Source organism: Gasterosteus aculeatus, chromosome 3 (genome assembly GCF_964276395.1).
Source record: "Gasterosteus aculeatus chromosome 3, fGasAcu3.hap1.1, whole genome shotgun sequence".
Classification (NCBI taxonomy): Eukaryota; Metazoa; Chordata; class Actinopteri; order Perciformes; family Gasterosteidae; genus Gasterosteus; species Gasterosteus aculeatus.
In genome coordinates, this window is record NC_135690.1 from 18,045,482 (window position 1) to 18,061,959 (window position 16,478).

A 16,478-nucleotide genomic window follows, 5' to 3' on the forward strand; every position below is an offset into this window, starting at 1 on the left:
CTCACAGGTTAATTATCTGCTTTCCGGATGTTTCTTTAATGCAAATGAGCTGCCTGATAGTTTACGTAATGAGCGCCTATGAGATATCTATTAATTATTAATTATGCATCTATTAATTATTCATTTATTAATTATTAAACGGGGAATAGAAGAACGTCCGTGTTCGACGCTGACCTCGTTCTATTTCATCCTCTGCGGTCGTGGTGGGGGTCACCGGGACAGGGGCCCGTCGCGCCGGCGTCCCTCCACCTTTTTCAAGTTTAAAAATAGAGCTCCTCCCCCAGCGGGCGGCGCCACCGCGGCCCAGCAGAAGCCATTAACTGGATTTTTAGGGGTTAGGATTTAAGAGTAATTAATACTAATTAGCAAAGTCAACCCCCCCGGAGGGCGGCGGGGGTCATTCTTCGGGCTCAGAGCGCGGGCTCCGGTGCCAGAGACGGGCGGGCGGGGACCATTAGCGGCGTGCAGCCGGGTCAGCACGGGTCAATCAGTCAAACGCTGGAGGACTTTACAGAGCAGAGGACGCCGTCGTCCCTGAGCGCCGGGTGGAGGGGGGGTCGAGGTGGGGTGGGGGGGGGGGGTCGTTGGGCCACACAAAGGGCCTTGAGAAACAGCCCGGATGAGCCGGTCCTTCTGGGAAAACGGCACCAACGGGTCCGTTCTCCTTTGTTGTTAATTTCTTGGATCTCCGTGATAAATTCCCAAGACTGTCAGTTGCATCAGGGAACAATGTGTGGGAGATTTTGCCCTAATCTCCACTTAGGAAAAGAAAGGTTACAAATCACATCGGGTCTCTCTCTGGGTGGAGGACCATCTTGTGATTACGCGATCGGGATTTTGATTTCATTAGACGTGCAATTGATGAAGGGAACAAAGGGGTAATTTTTCATTCACTGCGTCCAAATCACAAGCCTTGTCTGTGCCTTTGGTAATTCATTCATTCCTTAGATCTAAAGACCTTTATAATCACTGGCAGAAGAGGGATGGCGGCGGCGGCGGGGAGGAGGAGGAGGGGGGGGGGGACATGTGAAGATGAAGAGGAGACAGAGAGTAAATGAGAGAACGCATGCGCTTTAATTCCTCCGCCGGGTGCCGAGCGGAACCGTTTTAAATATGATCCTCCGTGTTAACGCGCGCGCCGCCGTGTCACCGGCGACAGATACATTGTATCAAAGTATTAATGGGCCCGGTCACTTTGAATCAATCCTGTGGGAGCAGGGGGGAGGAGGAGGAGGAGGGGGGGAGGAGGGGGAGATTTCATCCGCATACAGCCGCTCTGATCTTTAGCGCAGTATTTGTCCAACGTCCACATTGAGTCTGACGGAATCGTCTATCGAGACACACATACCTGGTTATACCTGTTCTCCCCTTTTCGACCTCTAAATGTCATCGAATTCATAGTGATGAGCTGGAAAAGCCTCCAAGAATCTTCTGACATGATGCAAACATTTTTTAGATTTTGTCCTAATAGCCAGACATCCAAAACTCGATGGCGTCGTCGTGCACGAGGGTGAAATATAAAGACCCGATGCACCGAGATGAGTGACTTGCGTGAGGACCGGCAGCAGCAGCAGCAGCGGGTGGAGGTGCGGCGTCGGTCAGGAGGAGGAGGAGGAGGGGGAGGGTGGTGGTGGTGGATTACACACAGATGATGTGCCGACCGGCTCACATTAGCATGAATGCTTCATTATCCCGCTGCTTGTACATAATGGCGACAACTCCGCGGAGGGGTCAGGCCTCGTCGCGGCTCATCAACCCACTGACGGCCCGGCCTGAAGAGAAACGAGGGGCGAGGCGCCGCCGCTCCCCGCTAATCCATCGCCTGTACTTAGCGGCGCCTGCAGAACATGGCGCTGGGCTCGCGCGCGCTCGGCGGGGCTTTGTGTTTAGACGTGAACTGTGAAATCTCATAGATCTCATATCTCTATAGCAAAACTATTTCATTAGAAAAGCATACATTTGATTTATATGTACAGGGTTGTTTTTATTCTTTGTTGGTTTAGTTTCTTCATCCAATGTTTAGACACAAGGGTTGACGTAGTGTTCAGAAGTCTTATTTAAGTAAATGTGGAATTACCACAAAGTAAAAGACTGTCGTCAAAATGTACAAAAGAAGAAGCGTCCGTCAGTTGTATTGTTAAATATGACACTATTAATACTGATTAGTAGTAACTTTAAAGCATTTTATTGTCGTGAGGTACAGCGATTTTTTTATGCTTTATGTTGTTTGATCGTTAAATCCTTCAAATTTGATGATATTATTCTAAAATCCCATTCTTATATGAAGAAATACAGAAAGTACCTAAAGCTGTCTAAAGATAAAACGTACAAATGTACAGAAGAAAAACTCAATATAATTATAGTTATGTACTAATTGTTCAAACGTTCTTTATTTTCTACCCCCGTCGACGTGATACGTTTTCATCGCTAAGGAATTTTATCGCAAAAATAAATGCTAATACGTTTCAGGTAATAGACAGAACTCATTTCCAGCAGCCTCCGAATGACGTTTGTGCTTCGGCCTTTACGAAGCGTCGCTGCGATGCTCCACATGCGTGCATCACATTGAAATGTGCCAACGCTCCCGACGCCAGCGGCGCTGAGTGTGCGGCCGTCGGGTGGCGGCGTGAGGCGGCGTGAGGTCTGCGGGACTCCCAGGAGTCGGGCCTGGCTGGAGCACCGGGTACAGTGCTCCTCTAATGCCACGAGCTGATTATTTCTCCAGTGTAATTACATTATCCTCCCCTTTATGCAGGAGTGGTCTCCGGGGACTAATGGGTACAGCCATGTATAATTCATTAATCATTAGCATCCAATTTGACAATTAGACGTGATTGTTGAATTTTTAAATATCGATGTAACTCGCCTGGTAGTTATCTAACAGGCGTTCGTCTTTGTTTTGACCTGTTTTCCTTTTTAAGGGGTCAAAGAGCCAAAGGTCTCGCTTTTAAAAGCAAGAAACGTTGATCTTTCAGTGGCAAAAAATAGATGGCGCGAAAACAAAGACATTTATTTGTAGAAATTAGGTTTCCGCTGAAAAAAACGGTTCTTTTGTGTTTTTTGTGATTCGTAAATTAAAAATACTCAAAAATTCAATAATAAAAAAATAAAAAAGTAGTAAAACCCGCTTTTTTCCCCAGAAGGTATCAGCTGTTAAATGTTCATCCATCACTTTCAAAAAAAAAGTTTCCCATCTCCTGCCCCCCCGCTCTGATTTCAGCATGCTAATTTAGCCAGAGCTCCTCAGCGTGGTTCCCTCGCTCCTCGCTGCGATGCTGCTCCCTCCCCTCTGGGACCTGAAGATTAATATTCCTGGGCCCAACAAGATAATTACTGATACTAATTAGACATGATTATGTGAATTTGATACACTTATTACTCTGGATAATGAGTAGGACATATTATCCTAACAAGCACCCGTGCCGCTTAGTTTACTTTACGCGCGGCCCAGACACTACGTATTTTCTGTTTTTCTGCACCTCGATCAGAAACTGAGATTCTCTGTAATTATTGAATAAAACGTCGTGACGTGAGAAACGTCGCGGATGGGGTTTGTTTTCCAAAACAACACATTTTAACCTTCAAATGCCTCATTAAATTTAGTATTTAGTTCTTTTTGAGGTTAAAATGCCCTTTTGAAAATCAACTTTTCTCACCGCCAATTTTATTGATTAGCATTGATTAGCAACCCAACACTCGTCTCCGCTCTTTCTAGCGTAACCTTAGTTAATAATAAACGATCACACGACCCAGTGCGGCTCCGTGCGACGCGTTCGTCTGATGACAGGAAGGTGTCGCAGCGGGAGGGAAGGACCCCGCGTGGCGCCGCCTAGCCCATGAATTAGTAAAGGGACCCGGGCGTCCGCGGCTCGCCTGATTGGAAGTCGGGGAGAGGACGCCCGCCGTCGCCGGTGGAGATCGATGTGGCAGTCGGAGGGATGATGGCGAGATAATTAGCGTTCAGAGTGTATCTTGTTAATTAAGGGCTAATTAGAGGCAGAGGGAGACGGCGTCCATGTTTGTGTGAGCGGGGCCGCCATGTGCGCCAGAATGGCGGCGGCAGCTCTGCGTCGCTTGCAGCAACTTTTTTTGTGTGAGGTTCGAAAGATTTGAAATTGACACGCGTCTGAAAAAAACCCCGCATTCATGTCGTTGTGCGCGTGTGTCTTATTTTCCCAGGTGCCCCCCACTCCAACAGCAGCTCCTCCCTCCAGACGGGCGCGTCCTTGTTCGGCGGCGGCAAAGACGGCAGCATGCACCAACGCTCCTTCTCCGTGTCCAGCGCCGACCAGTGGAACGAAGCCATCAACACCAGCACGAGCAGCGCGGCCCGTAAGACCCCCCCCCGCCCGCCTCCCCCCGCCCGAGCCTCTCGCGCCTTTTTTCCCCCCCTATCGTTTTCCTTCATACCGCGATCGGCGTGACCTTTTTGGGCGGCGCGGCGGGAGAGGGAGGAGCGCCGAAGGTCGACCTTCAGCGCGTCTCCGCCCGCTGCCTCCACCACGCGGCACCTCGTCACCGTACCTGATATATTCACCGTGCACGTCTACGCCCCCCCATCACACACCCCATCCTGTCTTTACCTTCCATCTTACTCTCACCCCCTCGTCTCCCCCTCTTTGCTCCCTTTTCTTCCGCAGAGGGAAATGGATGCGTTTTGGTGGCTCCATTCATCACCAGTTATTTCCCTCTTTGTGGTTGGCAGTAAAAAAGCACTTAAATGCACATCAACAGAATAACAGTCATTTCCATGCATGTTTGCACTCTGGTAGTTCTCATTAGCGCGGCGGCGGCGCCTCCCCCCCCCCCCCCCGCCCCTCCCCCTCCCAATGGGCTCCCAGGGGCCCCGGCAGTTTAAAGAGCGCACTTTACGAGCGCCGCTGGAGTCCGACCGCGCGGCCCTCGTGGTTCCGCAGACAAGCCCGTCTCTCATTTGCGGCAGCCGAACGATCAATTGTGCCTGGACGCAGGCGCCTCCATCGCCGCCCCCCCCCCCCTCCCCCGCCCGCCCCCGCCTCCCATCAGCAGCACGCCCCAAAGCAGAATTACTTAGATTCGTGGGCTCCTCAAATAAATGAGCGGCAGTGTGCGTCGTGTGCGTGCGCGCGTTTCTCGCTCATTTCGGCGCCGTGTGTGTGGGTTGTTGTTGTTTTGCGCGTGAGACTTGTGGGAAAAGAAGAAGTAGAAGAAGAAGAAGAAGAGGCTTTGCGCTCGGTGCGTTTGGCGGACGGTCTGCAGAAAATAAGCCGGCCTGGAATTTCCCCTTTTCAGAAGCCTTGGATATTAACACAGCTCATTAAGCAGCATCCAGCCTTCAGCTGAATCACATCCACACTTTGCTCCTTTATTCCCCTTTTCTTCAATTATTTCCACGCTGCTCTTAAGGTAACCACAAATGGGCTCGAATGAGGCAAATGAGCTGAAAATAACAGCCGAAACATTGCGTCAAATGATGGATATGTTGCTCGTCCTCGGGAGGGGGCGCCTCTGTAATCAGTGCGTAGTCAGTGCCGACAGTTTAAATCCGCTCTGGAAGAAAAACGTCTCCGCGGCGGCAAAACTTTCCCGGAACGTCTCGTTTTTCGGCGCCTCGTCGACCTTTTTTTAAGAATGTGGATCACGGCAGCGGCGACGTCTGCGACCGGACTGTCAGAAAACACAAAACTTTGATTGAAACGCGGCCGTCCTACGTTTCATCCCGACGGGCCTCCAACAATCAATAGAGGGTGTTCCACGTTGCGGCGCGCTCATGTTTTGCCATCCGAATTGACTTGAACCCGTCCCAATCACTCGCTTATCCTTGGCGAAGGTTGCAGGTTAACATAAAATGTGATTCTGAGATGCAAAAACAGCAGATTGATGATTCGCCGGAGAATGAATGCATCTTAGCCAGGTAACCATTTCCATATTATTTAAAGAATGTTCTCATTTGCGAAGCCATTGGGCAAAGGCAGCGGCGGAGGTAGTAACGTCTCTTGAATATTGAGCGCGGATTTTTGATTAAATCCCGGCCCCAATTTTTTTTTTCTCCTATCGCTTGCATTCATAAAGACCCCCCATTCTTAATGCTTGTTTGGAAGCCGCTCCCCCGCGCGTACGCCTCAATCTTTGAGCCTGAATTAAAAGCCAGAGGCCGCAGCAGCAGATGAGCTCGCTGATGACGACCACGTCAGTCACAGTGTCACTGATCACCTGCAAAGGGTGACCTGGTGGAATGATTAATCCAATAAAATCTTGCGATAAGTTGGTTCACTCACGACTAAAATTGTGTCTGAAGTTAAATTAAAAGGTGGGAAAACAGCGTTTTGAAATTAATTAATTCACAGGATTTGTTGCTTTTCTTTGACAATTCAAGACTTTTTTTTGTATTTATTGTAAAAATCCCATGAATTGAGAAAATAATCTGAATATTTGTCTGAATTTTTTTAAAACAATTGTTTGTCACGTCGATATTTCAATACTTCAGTCGATAACCCTTTGCTATATTCCTCCGTATCGCTCAGCCCTTCATAAAAAGTTTCCCTGCTTCCTTCTTTCTTTCACTCTTAAAGACTTTTCTCTGCTATGAGCTCATTATTATTAAGTGTTATTTCTCCTGTAACTTTGCATACGAGGACGCAGGTAGTTAATGCACGGACGGCCTTCCCCCGCCGCACCGCGTCTCACACCTTGCCCCCCCGATGGGAGGGTGATAGCATGCGGGGCGTTTGATTTCCACGCCGGGCCGTAATGAAGTTTGACATTTAGTTTGGAGAGAGCAGCAGAGCGCGATCAGGCCTTGATTAGCGCGCTCTAATTGAGGATAATAAGGGGGAGGCGGTGATTGTTTCTAATTTTTGCCATTAATTGCAGCCGTTGGCTTTGATTGAGGACGGGCAGGGCTGCCGTGTCAAGGGGCCTGGTGGAATCATAGTGCTCCTCACCCGGAGCCTCTTGAATAACAATGAAATGACTCCCCCACTCCTCTGCATCCCCCCTCCTCCTCCCCCCCTCTCTCTCCCACCCCTTCTTTTTCATTCTCATTCATTCTCAGTGTGGTAAAGGCAGGAAGCTGTTAGAGGCCCCTCTTTGTCTCACCCGGGGTCTTTAAACTGTCATCTGCATAGTTGGAGTGTAGGACGCTGTAATCACAGGTTAGACGGTACCGATCCGCCTGCCCAGGTGATATTGGCTGAGTGGGAGAGAGACTCCGGATCCACAGAGGGCCTCATCACACACACACACACACACACACACACACACACACACACACACACACACACACGGTCCAGTTCTAACTTCCTCATTTAATGGATAGTTTAGAGCTGAGAAGCAGCTCGAGGTGCCGTGATGACGTTTCACGCTGCAGACAAAGGGAGGTTGCGTTGCCCCCGTGCGTGTTCCGAGCGCGGGGGGGGGCAGGATGAGCGGGGCCCGGGTCATTTTCCACAACATTAGGGGCAGAAATTGATAATTAGAGGTGTTTATGACACGTTCGGGGCCCCCCGAGGGGCAGCCCTCCCCTTTAACCTCAAGCGACATTAAACAAATGCTGGCTGTCACGTCGGAGGCGGCTCGGAGCTCGAGTCTTCTCCCCCCGTCACCCCCCCCCCCCTCACCACCATACGCCGCTGTGCTGGCGGGACAGACGCCGGGATGGAGAGGGAGGAGGAAGCGGGGGAGAGGGGGGGGGGGGGGTTTACAGGGAGGACCCCTGTGCCCCCAGCTGTCTGAGCCAGCTAATGACTCGTCTCAGGGGGGCTGTTGTAAGAGAGCAGGGAAATTGAAACAGACGCCTCGACGCGGAGCCGCTGCATGTGTGGCTGCGCTGCCGCCATTCAGAGCAGCGGCAGCGCCGACGCGCCGGAATCCGTCCGTTATTAGTCTCCGCTTTGCTGTTTTATGCCTCGTACTTCTTCTTATTTCCCAGCAAATTACTTGATGCCGGTCCGAGTGGCGTCCGCCGGCCCTCTAAGTGGAGCACGGATGCACCAACGCGTGTCTCAGGTGCCTCGTGTGTTCTCTGGCCACGCTTAGCCGCCCCCCCCCCCCCCCCCCGCGCCCCTCCTCGCGTTAGCATCTCCAATCCCCTGCTGAGCCCATCTTACTCCTCCAAGACGGCCCCTTCTCCCCAAAGGTAATGACCGAATTAGGCCTAATGTTGTACACTGGCTAATGGCACAGCGCTGCACATTACAGCATGTGCAAGCGGCAACGACAACAGCAGTAATCCCTGAGCCCCTTGTCCTCCTGCCCCCCCCCCCCCCCCGGGGGCTGGGACGGCGCGCGGGGGGGAAAATGAATGGTGTTTGCCACACTACAATGAGCTTTTGATGGGAGACAATGGAGGAGGCTGCCAGCACCACACAGGGTGGTAAAGGGGAGAGCAATATGGGGCCCATCTACCGGCCCTCCCTCCCCTGCTCCCCCCCCCCCCCCCCAAGGGCCGGGGCCCCCCGCTCCCCGATTCATAATGGCATCCGGAGGGGGAAAGAGAAGGGAAAGTGATGTCAAATGTCAGGAAATCAGAAAGATGGCGAGCTGACAAACGTACCCCCCCCGTCCCTCCGTCCCCCCCGTCGGCGCGTCCCTCCCGTCCCTTTGGCCAACGGTAGCACAGGTTAATATCACATTTATAAAATCACTTACAAGAAACAAAGCCGGCTCTTAGCCCCCCTGTCGCGCCGCCGGCGGCTGGCCGAGGTGACCATTAGTCCGCTGCTCGCCCCTCGCCTGTCCTCCACTGCGTCTGAAGCCACGCCGCCGCTCGCCAGTCCTCCTGCCGTGGACGCACTTTAGGACGTGACCAGCGTGCTTCATTATTCACGGTGATTCACGCTGCGGACGTTGGACGCGTCATCGGACATTTTCCCAGTTGAATAAGTTAAATCGAAGCTGTCGGCTTAGTTCGTTTTTAAAGGTGCGGTTTCCCATTTTTACACCTTTCTTTCTGTGTCACATGTCGGCCGTCATAGTGGCCTTGAGCTGAGAGCAATGAAGACAATTAATAGCCGACTAATCAACAGTCGTCATTAGAAGGAAAAAGACTCTCAGTTCCTGGTTGATATTTCATCAAATCTCTCTTAACTTTGAAATTGGACGCTCATGGATGCTCTTCATAATAATTATTCTGCAGTTCATTATCTTCATATTATGGATCATCGTGGCAATAAATATTAATATTCATTTTTAGTTGGACAAAATCTTTTGTCTGCTGTTAAAAAAATAAACTCTTTGCGGTTTAATAATAGAATTAAATGTCATTTTTTGACATTTTGCTGGTAAATCAGCCTCCAAAAACGACCCTGAGCCACCAGAGGTGCTGCTGCGTTTAAAGACCTTTAACTTCATTCAGTATGAAACTGTAAAGCTGAAGCTCAGTCACCGTAAACCTGATACGTGTTTTAATAGTTTTCCCTCTCCTTGTTTTCTTCAGCCAACGGGACGAGTGATCCTTCGGGTTCCTTCGCGGGCGGCGCCACGAGTCCTAAACTGGAGCCGCCGCCTTCGCCACACGCCAACCGCAAGAAACACCGGCGGAAAAAGAGCACGGGCATCACGAAGCCGGACGGCTTGTCTGCAGGCAACGAAGGTACGGCCCGACCACAAAGCCACACTTCCGAAATGACCCCCGACCTCTTTTTCTTTTTTTTTCTTACCGCCGCGTCCGCCGCCACCTGAAGCTTCCGCCGCCCATTAAAAACACGCCGCGGTCGCATCGCGTCTTCTGTCCCGTCGAAGGCCTGACCGCGGCCTCTCCCTCTCCGTGCACACGCAACCCGAGGTGGACGTGCGTTCGTTTTCAGTGTCACGTGAGAACCGCGGGGTAAGAGCCCCCCCGCCCCCCCCAGACACACCCTCTAGCGTGCAGCCTCAGAGGCCTGATCCCCCTCAGCAGGGGAGTGCCGGTCGGCTCTCCACCCAATTAATAATGATTCTCCCGGCCAATGATGAATGGAGCCCCCTAATTGGACGGCATTGTGAAAACACCGGGACGCATTTCGGAGGCCATAAAAAACCGATGTCACCGGAGAGGGATGATCAATCAACAAGATTGATACGCTGGATAACAACAACAATGGCATTGACGCCTCTCAAATGGGGCCTGGCATTTATAATCATTATGCTTTTTTTTTTTTTTTTATATCATGGTCTCTGACAGCTTCTCCTGAATGGGTCCGTTGACCACGTTGTTGTTTGGAGGGCACATCCTCAGCATCTCGCCGACAAAGTGGTGCCGTTTTTTTTGGGGTCGTCGGAGCGCCATGTGGTCGCATCCCCGATACTCTGATCTGATCTTTTTTTTTTTTTTTACATTTAGCAGTCGGATGCACAGAAGCAGAGTCTTATTACTTCTGTTTTATTGGTCACTACTTAGCGCTTAATGGGACCCGGCTCTTAATGGCCGGCATTATCAAACGCCGCCAAATCTCCTCGGCGAGCTGCCCGCTCGGGAGCGGTTGATGTCGGATGACTCCTGGACTTCCCGAGGAGGGAATCTAAGAGTAATCAGACAGGAGGAGGCAGATTCTGAATGTTCCTCACGTCATCAAACACGCACATTGTTTTCCATCTCATTCATTGTTCTCGGCGAGGGTTTTTTTCCATTAGCATCACCTTGTCTGTTCTGCTGAATGCTCCGGAATACAGACATATCGCTTAAATATTGGATTCACCCAAGTCTGGGATGCGAGTTGTGTCTCCCGGTGGAAGCACAGAGGAGAAGAGAGGGAAAGCGGAGGAGAGGTGAGATCCTTGAATAAATTGCTATCAGTTTATCTCATTTACGGGGCAATCAGAAGCGCGCGATGCGGGCTGAAATTGAATTTTAGTAGTTGTGAAGCATCATAAATCAAAAACAGCGCGCACGTCTTAAGGTGAGAAATCATTTTGGTCAACATTGGACGTGGAGGATGTGGGAGGACGCCTGGAGAAGCTGTTGCCGCGCCATCATTTCCAAATATTGTACCCCGGTACTCCTCCAAGTGGGAGAAAATCTTATGCATCTTTAATAAACTCAAGTTAGTCCGATCACGAGAGGATAAATGACGCACAGAGATGTCTTCTCTGCAAACGTTCAGAAAGGCTTCAGGCGAGCTTTTAAAATCACATTTGAACCTGCGAAAAAATCCATTTATTCCAAATCAATGTAAAGCCGTTTTTCTCTTTTCTAATCAGAAGCCCGTGTTTGGCTTCCGTATGAATTCCCCGTTAAGTCTTCGGCGCTGCACTTCCACCAAAGACGCGCAAACGGACACAGTCCCCGATACGCGATGCGCTGTCAGAGCCGTGTGCTGTAATGAACTTCTCATGTGCTTAAAGAATGATGCAGGATGCATGGCGAGGCGACTGACAGCCCCGTAATGTGTTTCCCAGCAGCCGCCCGGCGACGAGCTCTCTCAGTGCGTCGCTCGCCATAAACCCACTGGAAAATCGATGGCCGATAAAGAGTTGTGTTCAGGGGGAGCCCCCTCTGATTAATGCAGACTGTCAGGGAGCATCATTAATGTATTTCTCTTTTAAAGAAAGTGTATCGGATGCTCGTTGTTTCGGGGTGTTTTTTGATTTGGTCCAACGTGAGCAGACGGGGAGGTTTGCAGGAAAGGAGGCGAGCTGAGACGAGGAGCTCCCGGGTTCCTGCAGGTTTATGGGCGACGTCGCTGTCGCTAAGGTCACAGAAATCGACGAGGGCCGAGCGTTTGCCCGAGTGCTTCGGATGTGACGACGGCGTTAAAGTCTTTGCTTACGTCCACGTCGCAGCAACTGTTTTTCTAGGATCAAACCGCACTTATTTCCCTGCACCGTTGCACACGTTTAGCCAGTGTACAAGATCGCGGACTGAAGCTTTGGTCGCACGATGTGACGATGTGATCTTTGGCTATAATGAGCTGCAGCGGGCTGCAAGGCGATGTTCACAACGGAGAAACCAGGGGGAGTTTATTTTGAGATGCCCCATAGGAAAAATGTGTTGCTCATCTGTTGTTCAATCTCATCTCGCGAGCTCAATTTGAGCATCTCATGTTCATATCATTCTGTGATCATTTGTTTCTGAGTTACTTCTCCTAAGGGTCCCTTAGGAGCAAGACATAAGCTAAGTAAGACAAAGGAGGTTAAATTGAGAATACCATTTGAGCAATACTTGAGAAGTGGGATAGACAGTAGAGATCTCATAATTGTATACCCCTGATCTCAATTGTGTCTCGGCCATTTGAAGGAGAATAACATGAGACAAATATGAGAATTATGAGCCTTAAAAGAGATCTTATTATTGTGTGTCCAACGTCTCTTCCATCTCTTGATTATTTCTCTTTAATGTCTTACTGAAGCTATATATGAGAATGATATCTGAGGTATATTTGAGAAATACAAGAACAAATTGAGAATGCAATTTAAAGATTAATTATCTTTTAATTAGAAACAACTAAAAACAATACTCAATATTGAAAACTGCATTTGTGTGACACACACACACACACAAAAGAGAGAGAGATCGCGGTCCACATAGCTTGGCCTCCTCAATTGGTTCCCAGTCCGGTAGAGTTGCACATCTGTAAGACAAGAGCATTAAAATCAGTCATGAGTAATTTGACAAAAAAATTACCACATAGACCATATACAACTGCACTTCAGGTTAAAAGGAAATAACACCGTGAGACGTTCATTTCAGTTCAGAGAATTGCAAATCAGCAAGTACGATTTTTTGGCCAATCATGAATATGAAAAAAAGTGTTATCCTTAAAAAAAAACGTACTTAGGATTCAGTCAACTTTTTTACAGTCAAGGACCGGCTTTCCTTCCTTTCCTGAGGGGTTGTTTCCAGGGTGACCAAAGGGCACTGCATTTTGACACTCCTCAACAGTGAAGAAATTATCAAAAAGTGCATGAAACAGACGCATGCAATTTGGTTTTGATGCGTGATTCATGGCAGCCAGGCGGAATGATGAGATGAATTGGCCGCTCCCAGGAAACAGCTCCTGCTGGCTTGATGGTGAAGCTAGGCTGCCACCAGATCTCTCTCCAATTAAGTCGCAGAGAGTCTGAAGCTCTCTGACCCGGCCTGTATCTGAAAGGGAAGTGAGCTCGTAAAAAGATGAACGTAAACGATTCTGATCATTAAGCAAAAATAATAGCAAATCATTTTCATCAGGGCCAAGAGTCATTCACATACTATTTACTCAAATACAGTAATGGGGTCTACACACAGCTCCACTACTTCCTGAATTTAAGGCAGCTCCTTGGTTTCCTGTCTTACATTATTGGACAACTGATTAATCCACGTGTGTCTGAGTCACAATGGTCAGACACACGTGGATTAATCAGTTTGTCCAATAATGTAAGGCAGGAAATAAAAGACCAGCCTTAAGTTCGGGAAGTAGTGGAGCTGTGCATAGAGCCTATTCTATTATCATAGATTGGATAACAAAGTTATCCAAATGATGTTTTTCTTTGGTTTTGAACTTTGCCAAATCTGATCGGATAAGGATAAAAAGTGTTGAACTCATGGGCCCAGGCGATTATGTAATAATTATGACAAACCTACCCATAGGGTGGTGGTCCAGCTGTGTTGCGGCCTGTTGCATGTCCCCCGTCAGGTGATGGATTCATCGATGGAAATGAATTTCTATTTGGCCACAACAATTTAGACTGGTATTTTTAGACATTATTAATGTTATGATTATTACCCCCGTATATAACAAACTATTACGTTAATACTTACCAGATTGCTCATTTGGGGGAGGGGAGCTCAGGTCCTTCAATTTTCTGAGTGGGAACCCGTAGCCTCTTTTTTGCTCCATCCGGTTAATGAAAAAAATACATTTTAGATCATTAACGCTAAGTATAACATCAATAGACACAATATTTATGAACTTGCAGATCTGAAATTTCAGAGATAAATAGCTAGTGTACAGCAAAAATAGGAGGGCAAATCCAGTCAACAAAGTCAAATTTAAATGTATTTAAAACATTTAGCTAACACAAGTTAGCTAACGTTAACTTTAGCCGTTAGCTAACGTTAACTTTAGCCGTTAGCTAACGTTATCCATTAGCTAACATTAACAATAGCAGTTAGCTAACGTTATCCATTAGCTAACGTTAACATTAGCCGTTAGCTAACGTTAACTTAGCAAACCATCCCATTTTCGACAGTCTGAATACAGTTCGGAGTTTCTTTGTCAATTACTTGTTGGACAGACACCTAATTACCTAATCCCCACCTTCCATTATTATGATAATGTCAAAAGAATTTCATTCTTACCTCTTCGTGGCAGGGGCAAAAGCCAACAGGTGCAGCAGCAGTTACCGACGCACTTCTCTCACCCCAACGAAATTACGAATTGGCGCCAAGACCCGCCCTCCAATCTTCTTCTTCTTCTTCTTCTATTTTTATCTGGCGGTTGATAACTTGTTGTTGTATTACCGCCACCGCTGGACTGGAGTATACCCACAGATTATATTTCATTTATACTATTACATTCTTTTTAAAAGCCCTGTGTTCTAGATAACAACATTTTTATTTGTTCAGGTCCTATCCCCTGACCAATCCGCTATCCTAACCTTAACCACTCGAGGTGAAAAGTCTAATCAATCGTGAGCCATGCAATGAGCTGCTTTGTAGGGCGGGTCTTCGCGCTACCACGTCTCCCGCGCGTGCAACGTTAATAGTAATAGTCATAACGGACTCTTTCATCACACATGAGGTAGGATTCTTGGAGTAACGTGTTACACACTCTTTTACTGCTCTATACAATAGAGCTTTGCTGTGAATTCTTTTAAAACAGCACAATTGTCAACATTTAGAAAGTTCACAAAGGTGTCTTTTGAGCAAATCATGGCTTATGTTTTGATGGGTTACGTTTTAGAACTCAAAATTCTAATTAATGAATTGTATGGCTTGTCAGAAATAAACACCTTTTGTAAGTTGAACATTATGTAAACCATCTCAAATTATTTGCCTGAATTGATATACTTCTTTTCTTAAATTTTGCGCTGAGATAAATTGAGATATGATTGAGCTATAATATTAAATAATGTCTCATATTGAGACTAATTTGAGAGCTAACACTACTCTATTTTTTCTTTTTGCTGAAACACTAGAAAGAGACAACTGTAAGAGAATCTGAGAACTCAAATAGTGAGCAGTACGAGACATATTTCTCACTGAGATATAATTGAGATCAAATTGAGACATATTTGAAAGCTGCATTGTATGTCTCATTTTTCTCTTAGTTGAGATCAGGAAAAGAGACAGCTGTGAGAGAATTTAGAGAACTTGCACTGTGCTCAATGTGAGACTTAATTCTCAGGAGAGACATTTGAGAAGAATGAGAAAACCACTTTGGTCTCAATTAGTGCTCATTTATATCTAGGAGATGTAAATGTGACATAAAGGAGATCTCATCTTCAATTTTGCTTTGCTATGGGGCACTTTATTTAATCCCAAATTGGTTAATAACCTGTTATTTAATGAAAGATTCAACAATGCATTTTAATCAAGTTGTTTTATTTCACATGGTAAATTGGTTGACTGGATTGTGTTCGCTATTATTACAGGATAAGTTTATTTTTTAATTTACATTTCAGACAGAATAAAAGGATGGATGTAATCTTCACTCATCAGATCAGTGGAAATTATGAAATAGAAGCTCTGCTTGACACAGTTAAACACTGGTAGAATGCTAGACTACACACACATATTTTAACTCATGCATACTAGACTTTTAGAGATGACTTTATTGATTTTAAATCAAAAAGACAAGCAGAAGCCTGACCGTGGTGAGAACAGTTGCATGGGATGGAGGGGAAGCGGCTGTGCAGCTTCCTTCTGTACACGACGTAACGTGGGATCTTCATCAGCAGCTGTCATCCCAAATCATGAAGGTTTTCTATGCTACATTCTATATTAAAGCAGGAAACAACTTATTGGCTGTAGTAACGTAAATATGGTGGAGTAATTCTTCTTCTTCCACTGCAGCAACCTGCTGAAGGGGGCGGGGCATAAGCCATGTGACATAAGAACTGGACTCAGGTGTCCCCCCCCCAAACGCCCCAGGTGAACGCTGTCAGTGCTGTTAGCGCTGTTAGCGCTGTTAGCTCTGTTAGCTGTGGTGAGAGGCCAGTAAAGAACGTAGCGGCTAACGTCTCCAGCCGTTTTCTTCCTCTTTAGTTTGTCACTATTGACTTTTATTAATCCATGTCTGATCCTGGTTTCCTCTCACAGCCTTTAACTGTCTCACACGCTGTAAATCCTGCAGATTGAAACCAGCCTTGCTGTCCGGCTCCCTTCTACAGAGCGGCTTCATGGCGCCCAAATTAAATCAAAACGCATCGATAGTTCACATAGCGACATGTCGTCGGCCCAACTTCCTATTGTCCTGCACCTCGGGAAACCACGGGTTAATATCCTCTGGAGTCCAGCTGAGGATTAGGAAATGGAGGTTTAACTGCCTGCGCTAATGGTGGGTGTTTATCTCAATACTTTGTTTTGTCACTCCCCGACT

General features: G+C 47.6%; 1 protein-coding gene and 1 long non-coding RNA gene across 4 annotated transcripts in view; one reads left to right on the top strand and one right to left on the bottom strand.

Annotated features, from left to right (window-relative positions):
• The window catches only part of agap3 (ArfGAP with GTPase domain, ankyrin repeat and PH domain 3), an 85,592-nt gene that overhangs the window by 53,579 nt on the left and 15,535 nt on the right, over positions 1–16,478 (top strand). For all 3 annotated transcript variants that reach the window (XM_078099935.1, XM_078099938.1, XM_078099934.1), the window contains exons 12-13: positions 4,180–4,332; positions 9,416–9,571. In XM_078099935.1, the coding sequence (XP_077956061.1) occupies positions 4,180–4,332; positions 9,416–9,571 (309 nt within the window). The remainder of the gene's footprint in view (positions 1–4,179; positions 4,333–9,415; positions 9,572–16,478) is intronic.
• On the bottom strand, positions 12,371–14,413 carry LOC120813370 (uncharacterized). The gene is made up of 4 exons (XR_013467228.1): positions 13,697–14,413; positions 13,520–13,600; positions 12,731–13,042; positions 12,371–12,527 (listed from the first exon to the last, which is right to left on the bottom strand). It is a non-coding gene; the product is annotated as an uncharacterized LOC120813370 (long non-coding RNA).